General features: G+C 25.3%; 4 protein-coding genes across 5 annotated transcripts; 2 read left to right on the top strand and 2 right to left on the bottom strand.

Annotated features, from left to right (window-relative positions):
* Positions 1 to 11: 11 nt before the first annotated feature.
* On the bottom strand, positions 12 to 1,498 carry LOC124424175 (Werner Syndrome-like exonuclease). Its single transcript, XM_046962856.1, has 7 exons — positions 1,341 to 1,498; positions 1,189 to 1,254; positions 992 to 1,122; positions 682 to 906; positions 461 to 605; positions 262 to 363; positions 12 to 153 (listed from the first exon to the last, which is right to left on the bottom strand). The coding sequence occupies exons 1-7, from the start codon at positions 1,356 to 1,358 to the stop codon at positions 88 to 90; spliced, it is 753 nt and encodes a 250-aa protein (XP_046818812.1). The 5' UTR covers positions 1,359 to 1,498; the 3' UTR covers positions 12 to 87.
* Positions 1,499 to 1,675: 177 nt separating this feature from the next.
* Positions 1,676 to 4,813, top strand: LOC124424280 (negative elongation factor D). Its single transcript, XM_046963101.1, has 12 exons — positions 1,676 to 1,757; positions 2,176 to 2,354; positions 2,439 to 2,658; positions 2,730 to 2,837; positions 2,924 to 3,073; positions 3,152 to 3,282; positions 3,361 to 3,548; positions 3,627 to 3,879; positions 3,962 to 4,172; positions 4,244 to 4,384; positions 4,456 to 4,585; positions 4,662 to 4,813. The coding sequence occupies exons 2-12, from the start codon at positions 2,176 to 2,178 to the stop codon at positions 4,694 to 4,696; spliced, it is 1,746 nt and encodes a 581-aa protein (XP_046819057.1). The 5' UTR covers positions 1,676 to 1,757; the 3' UTR covers positions 4,697 to 4,813.
* LOC124424282 (protein stunted-like) lies at positions 4,735 to 5,782 on the bottom strand. 2 transcript variants are annotated; one of them, XM_046963103.1, is made up of 4 exons: positions 5,622 to 5,782; positions 5,327 to 5,457; positions 5,140 to 5,165; positions 4,735 to 4,863 (listed from the first exon to the last, which is right to left on the bottom strand). In XM_046963103.1, exons 1-3 carry the CDS (start codon positions 5,648 to 5,650, stop codon positions 5,152 to 5,154), a joined length of 174 nt encoding a protein of 57 aa, XP_046819059.1. In that variant the 5' UTR covers positions 5,651 to 5,782; the 3' UTR covers positions 4,735 to 4,863; positions 5,140 to 5,151. The 2 variants fall into 2 exon arrangements, with proteins under 2 accessions (XP_046819059.1, XP_046819061.1); XM_046963105.1 differs by lacking the exon at positions 5,140 to 5,165.
* A 338-nt stretch (positions 5,783 to 6,120) lies between these two features.
* LOC124424281 (transmembrane emp24 domain-containing protein eca) lies at positions 6,121 to 7,599 on the top strand. Its single transcript, XM_046963102.1, has 4 exons — positions 6,121 to 6,399; positions 6,464 to 6,684; positions 6,752 to 6,898; positions 6,981 to 7,599. The coding sequence occupies exons 1-4, from the start codon at positions 6,264 to 6,266 to the stop codon at positions 7,128 to 7,130; spliced, it is 654 nt and encodes a 217-aa protein (XP_046819058.1). The 5' UTR covers positions 6,121 to 6,263; the 3' UTR covers positions 7,131 to 7,599.
* The last annotated feature ends 331 nt before the right edge of the window (positions 7,600 to 7,930 follow it).

The raw sequence follows: 7,930 nt of genomic DNA, 5'->3' as shown, positions 1-7,930 counted from the left end.
TGTGATTCTATTCAATTGGACTTAATTTATATTCTAAATTTTATCCATACATATCCTTCAATAAGGTTTTGTTATTTTTTTCATTGCTTAACTTGCCAACATTTCTTTTTCATAAAACTTCTCTTGAATTGTTAAATAAGTAAGTAATGATACCTGTAAATAGTAATCAGTTACATCTTTAAAGGTTGCACAAATAAAAATTTTTATATATAAGAAAAAGTATAAAAATTGAAGTAATAAAAATAATAGTTTTATACACACATAAGCATCTGTTGCTGCATATATTTTTTGTGCTTTGCTCAAAGGTTGAATATGCCATTTACTTCTTCTTACTTCAGGATTTTTACAAATTTTTTTTTTTAGCTAAAGAAATTTATTATCCATAAATAATAATAATAATAATAATAATAATACTAGTAATAATAATAATAATAAATATATATGCTCTTCTAAAACTAACCAAATAAGCAGTTAATTTCTCTAAACTCCAACGACAAGAACGATTTAGAACCCTATTTGCATATGTACCACAATCAATGCAATTTTCCTCAACAACTTTTCCTGCTGGGAAATGTGTAAAATCTCTACCAAGTTTCCAAACATCGCTGTAACAAATTTATGTCATATATTAAAAAATATTAAATATAATAATTAGTAATTATCTGAGAGATCTTAACTTACTTCTTAACATTAACACCTACAAGCTTTACTTTTGGATGGCTCAAGAGTATAACAAAAGCTGCTGGTAACTTATCTAAATAATATATATGCAAGAGATGACAAACAGATTTATTAAGACAAATTTGTGCTAATGCAGTTTTTCCACTTCCTGTTTGAAAACTAAATGGCCATTCTAAATCAAAACCTATTGGTACAATATCATCTTTATGGTTTTCAACCTGCTGTCTAACAGAATGTTTAGTTCTTTAATTTATAACACAAATATAATCAATAATTATTAAAAAAAAATATATAAAAGCTTAGCTCTTACATAATATCGTCACAAATCTTGGCACAATCATAAAAATTATTAGCATAATTAATTTTTCCTTTAAACACAATTGATGATAAAGACTGAATATCAGGTTCTTTTTCTATAGTCAATTCTTTTCCTATATTTTCCTAACAAAATACGTTTAAAATAATATTTTAATATTATAAATTATTAAAATACAAAAAATCATATACCTCGTGACTAGCGGGAAGAAATCTTGGTGATCTTCTTAAAATCTTTTCTTCGGTCAAAACTTCATTCTACAAAAAAATACAATATATTATATGATATTCTATTTTTCATCTAGCAGTAAAATATATAGTTGCAAAACAATATATTTTCGTACTGTACAGCTAGTATTCATATTGTAGAAAGTATAAATACAATTTCATTAAAATTAAATTTACTTTTAATATAGTTAAGTTTAATATAGTTAAGTAAAAAAAAATATCTTATTAATATAAAATATATTTATCTCCAGTATATAACCATCAAAAATTTATATTAATATTGGTTTACATTGCTTCACACGTTGAATAAAAGTATAAATTATGTTTTCTATTTAATAATTTTAATTGGTTGATTAAAGACAAAGTTGATTTCCAATTGAAATTTCTATTGGACCAAGATTATAGTAATGAACCAATAGAATTCATACATGTATAAATCATATAAGTGTATGGTTAAGTGCTTTCAAGCAGAGAATAGCGGACTACAAATTGTTTACATGTAGTAGAAACATTAAATAAATATAATAACAAAAGTAAGAAACAAAACTAATAATATTTGTAATATAATTTAATTATATACAGCTATTAGATCTTTTTAATGATTTTATCAATTACCTCATATTGTTATCTTATTTTGTATTTCATTCATTTTGTTCTTTCTTAACCTAAAACTAAATATAGTATATTTTTATTATTCTTTATTCATATTTGTTTTCCAGATATATCGTTAGCAAATGGAATTAATTTATATTTTATTTATTTGACTATTGTAATAATATGTTAAAAGGATTAAAATCGAAAAATAATTATATTGTATCTTTATATTCAATACTATACATATACTTTTGTAAAGTAAAATTAATCTAAAGTAAATAATATTTTTCGTTTTTATTATATTTATTAATAATCTAACTTTTATAAATAATAAAGTTAGAATATATTATTATTTAGATGGAATCTGATTATGATGAAGACCGTAGTGGTTGGGGCGATGAAATGGGGCGAAACACTGATGAATGTGGAGGAGAAGATACATTTGATAATCCACAAGAAGTTTTAAATGAATGTTTAGATAAATTTAAAACAGCTGATTACATAATGGAACCTGGGATTTTTACACAATTAAAAAGGTACTTGTAATGATGTGTAATAATAATATTAATTTTGAATGAATCTAAAATTAAGTAGAAAATTTTCATATTATCATTTTATAGGTATTTTCAAGCAGGTGGCAATCCAGAACAAGTTATAGAATTATTATCCAAAAATTATACTGCTTGTGCACAAATGGCAAATCTCCTTGCTGAATGGCTTATTCTTGCAGGAGTAAAGGTTACAGATGTACAGGCAATGGTAGAAAATAATTTAAAAGACATGATCTTGAAAACATTTGACCCAAAAAAAGCTGATAAAATTTTCACTGAAGAAGGAGAAGTAAGTTAATTTAATTTTATGTTTAAAAAAAAAATAGAAAAAATGTAAATTACTATTTTCTTTGGACATAGACACCTGCTTGGTTAACTGAGATGATTCAACATCCCACTTGGAGATCGCTTATTTACAGACTTGCTGAAGAATATCCTGATTGTTTAATGCTAAATTTTACCATAAAGGTAAACGGAAATTATAAGATATCAATTTGTAATTGTATTATTCAAACATTATATACTTATATTTTCATGTATATTTTGTTATATAGCTCATATCTGATGCTGGTTTTCAAGGAGAAATTACAAGTATCTCTACAGCTGCACAGCAAATAGAAGTATTTTCTCGTGTTTTAAAAACAGCAATTGCTGGGTTTTTACAAAACACAGAGAACTGGCAGTCTAGTATTCAGGAATGTGCTGTTAGTAAATGCAAATATCATATTTTAACTTATAAAATTTATTAAAGACAACATATAAAACATTTTCTATTTTTACAGAAAATGGTATGCCATGGTCAACATACTTACGTTTACAGTCAAGTATTATTGCAAATTCTTGCACAAGAATCCAGAGGTGGATTTATGATGAAAAGACTTTCTCAAGAAATCACAAAATGTGCTCAACAGAAGTAAAAATATTATAATTTTGAATTAATTTTAATTCAAGTTTTTGTAACATATAAATAATAATTAATTAATATTTCTAGCCGGCATGATGTTACTCCTATCACAATGGCTCTCAATGGAGCAGCAAGTAGCCCTGCAGCATGTCAAGCATTGGCATCTATGTTATCACGAAATACTTTGAATCCTGCAGATATCACTGTATTATTTCGTAATTATTCTGCAGCAGAACCTCCATCAATTGAATTACTTCGTAATCCTCAATTTTTGGGTAATTTTATATATTAAATCTTTTACATAGTTTTTATGAAATAAGATATATATTTTTATTTTACGTTATATCTTATAGAATTATTAGTGGATGCACTATTTAAACCTGGAGTAAAAGTAAATCCTGAACATAAATCAAAATACATATATTTATTAGCTTATGCTGCAAGCGTATGTGAAATTTCAGCTAAAAAGGGTAATACCCGTAAAGTCAATAAAGATGAACTAAAGACCACTATTCAAGCAATTGAAAAAGTACATAATATATGTAACATTAATAAAGGTTCTACTGAACTTATAGCAGAACTACAAACTCTTTATCAATGCATACGGTACATTATATATTGAAAATTTTACGCATATTAGCAGGCAAGAATATCAGCAGATATTAATTATATCCATATTATTTTATAGCTTTCCTGTTGTAAGTGTTGGAGTGATTAGATGGGTCGAATGTACTGTTACAGAACCATCATATTTTAAACTATGTACCGAACACTGTCCTGTTCATCTTGCCTTGCTTGATGAAGTTGTTGTTTGTCATTCATTATTACATCCAAAAGTATTGCAACTTCTTGTACAATTATTTGAAAGTAAGCAAGATGAACTTGAAATACTGGTACAGGTAAGAATTTTTAAATAATATATTTCAAAATAAATAATGTCTTTTATATCTACTACAAATATTTCTTTTAGTTGGAAATGAAAAAGATGTTAATAGACAGGATGGTTAATTTACTGAGCCGTGATTGTGTAGTTCCAGTAGTGTGTTATATAAAGCAATGTTGGCAGCGTGGTGACACAGATGTCTCCTTGATCCGATATTTTGTTACCGAAGTATTTATTTTCTATTAATTATATACTTCAGAACAAGATTACAAATTGTCTTTGTTATGTTATTATTCTAGGTACTGGAAGCAATTGCACCTCCTTATACAGCTGAGTTCGTGCAGCTATTTTTACCAATGGTAGAGGACGAAGAAATTACTGGTACTATGCGTGGAGATAATGACAATGATCTTGTTTCTGAATTCATAGGTAAAATTCTTATTTTTAATATAAAAAAAGAAAATAAAAAAATTTACTGTATAATATATCTTTATTTTCTTTTCAGTACACTGCAAAGCACATTGCCCTGTTGTAAGATGACGCTTAAAAAATTAACAGCATAAATTAAAATATAGATAGCCATGACAAAGTGGAAGATGATTTTATTTCATACATGAACTAGGATCATCATACATAAATTATTTCTATAAATGTAAATATTGGATGAATTTTCCTACCCAGCTGTGATACAGAGATTTACTGTTTTTCTGTAACAAAAATTTATTTGTTATTGATATAAAATCCTCAAAAATTGTTAGTAAATAAGAAACTTCAAAAAGGTTACATTGAAGTATGACACATTTGATTGTTATGCACAGCACATTCATATAAAAAAAAAATATATATATATTATATATAATAAAGAAATACTATCATATATACAATGTTAAAATTACACACAATCATACTGCATTATTTGTTATTTTCAAACTTCAAATGCTTTTATAAATTCAAATCATTAACTCAAAAACTCATAGACTTACTGATCTTCAAATTTAATATTTCTCAGCTGTAACAAAGTTGTTTTGTATCGAATAATAAATTATTATAAAAGTCATAGAAAATAGAGATTCAAATATAAAATAATTAAATCAATAATCATATTTATTATTGAAAATTAAACTAGATCTGATTGAAATTATATATATTTGATTTAAAAAATATACATACTGATTGGTTTTCCATCCTTCCATTGAGTAAATTTTACACTAGATTCATCACGTTTTTGAGCCTCTGTTCTTACATCGCTTTTCAGAGCTTGCCTAACAAGTCTGGCAGCAATTTGAGAATAATTTATATAACTGAAAAAATTAATAATTTATTTTCAATATATAAGTACGATTTCTGCTCGATAGGTTATATAATATTACATCAAAAATTTTACAACATATAATTGTAGTATATGCAATTTTTATAACATATTTGTAGTATAAATTTTTACAGAAAAATACAATAAAAATCTTACTTCAATCCTGCTTGTCTCCACGCCGACATTTCTGCAATTTTATTATTGAACCAATAAAATGGACTAAGGACCAACTTATGTCTAGAGCAAAGACATAAAGTGAATCTCAATATGAAGCATTACAATCGCCTAAGAGAATTTTATACATGCGTAATACCATGAAACTGAAAAGAAGCGCAAAATTTAAATTTTACTTTAATAAACTATTTTTATTTTTAATAATTAATAAAAATTACAAATAATAATAGAGAAAAATAATTTAAAAAGATGAATTATTTAATTTAAAAATTAAGAAAATATACTATTTGAGATACATAATTTATTTTATATTATTATAATTCCAACGTATGATTTATTTATTAATTAAAAATATTATCGGATTATTGCAATCTGTACTGAATGAAATCAACATTTGTTGTATAATAATAATATAACGAAACATATTTCGAGTAATAGAAAGCCTTTCTATATAATATATTATCAATGACGCCACGTAAATGAATACTCTCTGGTGATTGTTGGTGATCTATTTTGTCGAAGGTGACGTCTGTTTCGCGTGTTACAATTTGTATGGTATAAGATATTGCGTATTATTTAAATTATTCTAAATTATATGCAAACTATTTTCATATTGATTGTAACATGTTAAAACAACGAAATATTATTTTTCTCCTTGTTTGCGTTTTGTTTAAACATGGAACTGGATTATACTTTCATATCGGTGAAACCGAACGAAAATGTTTCATTGAAGAAATTCCTGATGAAACGAAAGTATTAGGTAAACTATTATTGTAATATATTTATTTATATTTCTGAATAATTGATATCTTATCAATTAACAGTTCATTATAAGGTGGAATTATATGATCCAAGAAGCGATGGATTTATGCAAAGTAGTCCTGGAATTGGTATGCATGTTGAAATCAGAGATCCCGATGATAAACCTATTCTTTCAAGAGTATACAGTTCTGAAGGAAGAATTGCCTTTACCTCGCATACACCTGGAGAACATGTTATCTGTTTGTATTCAAACAGTACTGCATGGTTCGGTGGCTCACAACTGGTAAATTGTATTAAATGTGTATTGATATTTATATAACTTATGTATCATAATTAATATTATTTTACAGAGAGTACACTTAGATATTCAAGTAGGAGAGCAAGCTATTGATTATGCTAACGTAGCACAGAAAGAAAAATTATCCGAATTGCAATTAAGAATTCGCCAACTTATAGATCAGGTTGAACAAATAACCAAAGAGCAAAATTATCAACGAGTAAGAAAATTATGAAACAAAATATAATTAATGTTAATAATTAAATATTACTTCTAAAATTCTTTTTTTTAATAATTTTTAGTATCGAGAAGAACGTTTCAGACAAACATCAGAAAGTACTCATCGTCGTGTATTGTGGTGGTCTATTTTCCAAACAATTATTTTATTAATTATGGGCGCATGGCAAATAAGACATCTTAAATATTTTTTTGAAGCAAAAAAATTAGTCTAATAATAATGTTTGAAAATAGTTATTGTCTGATATACATCATTTTTAACAATATCAGTATGTCATTGTAATATATTGTATCGCATAATATACTTTCATTGCATATTTTTCTCAAATCATCTTCAAGTACTTGTATTAATTAAAAATTCTTATAAAAAATTAACATTTGTTGTACAACTATTTTAAATGATTAGATTAATTTTTTGCAAGGTCCATGTGTTTTTAATAATGTAAATATAGAATTAGAAGTACTTATCTATTACCAATATGATTTTATTTTACATTATAGAAATGTTCAATTTTAATATACCTTAGAATAGTTACATCTGCAAATAAACATATAAATACGTATATCTGAATGAATGAATTCAAAATAAATTACTATGTTGAAGAAATATTGTATCAATGAAAAAAAAAACTATTAGGACATATTTATATACTGTAATTTTGCAATAAAGATACTTCACATCAATAAAAAGATTATTGATTTAAGTAAATAATTCAAGAAAATTTATATATTATTGTCATTGATTAACTAAATTTGTATAATTATAACATGTACGAATAAATTTGATTAATCTAAACACAAATTATGATATATTATATTTGCTTTATTATATATATTTAATAAAACCTCTTTTGTTATCAATTAATAATTTGAGAGCTCATCATTCTCTTAGAATATAAAAATTACGAAGTAATATATCGTCACAATTATTTGACGGAAGTTACATCTCCGCCATCTTACTAGACCTCATTTTTTTTTGTCTGCTGTTACTAGCGCTTTCTTTCTAAATATTTTT

This window comes from Vespa crabro, chromosome 5 (assembly GCF_910589235.1).
Source record: "Vespa crabro chromosome 5, iyVesCrab1.2, whole genome shotgun sequence".
Lineage (NCBI taxonomy): Eukaryota > Metazoa > Arthropoda > Insecta > Hymenoptera > Vespidae > Vespa > Vespa crabro.
Note: the sequence above shows the minus strand (reverse complement) of the source record. Positions and strands in the feature narration are given on the sequence as shown.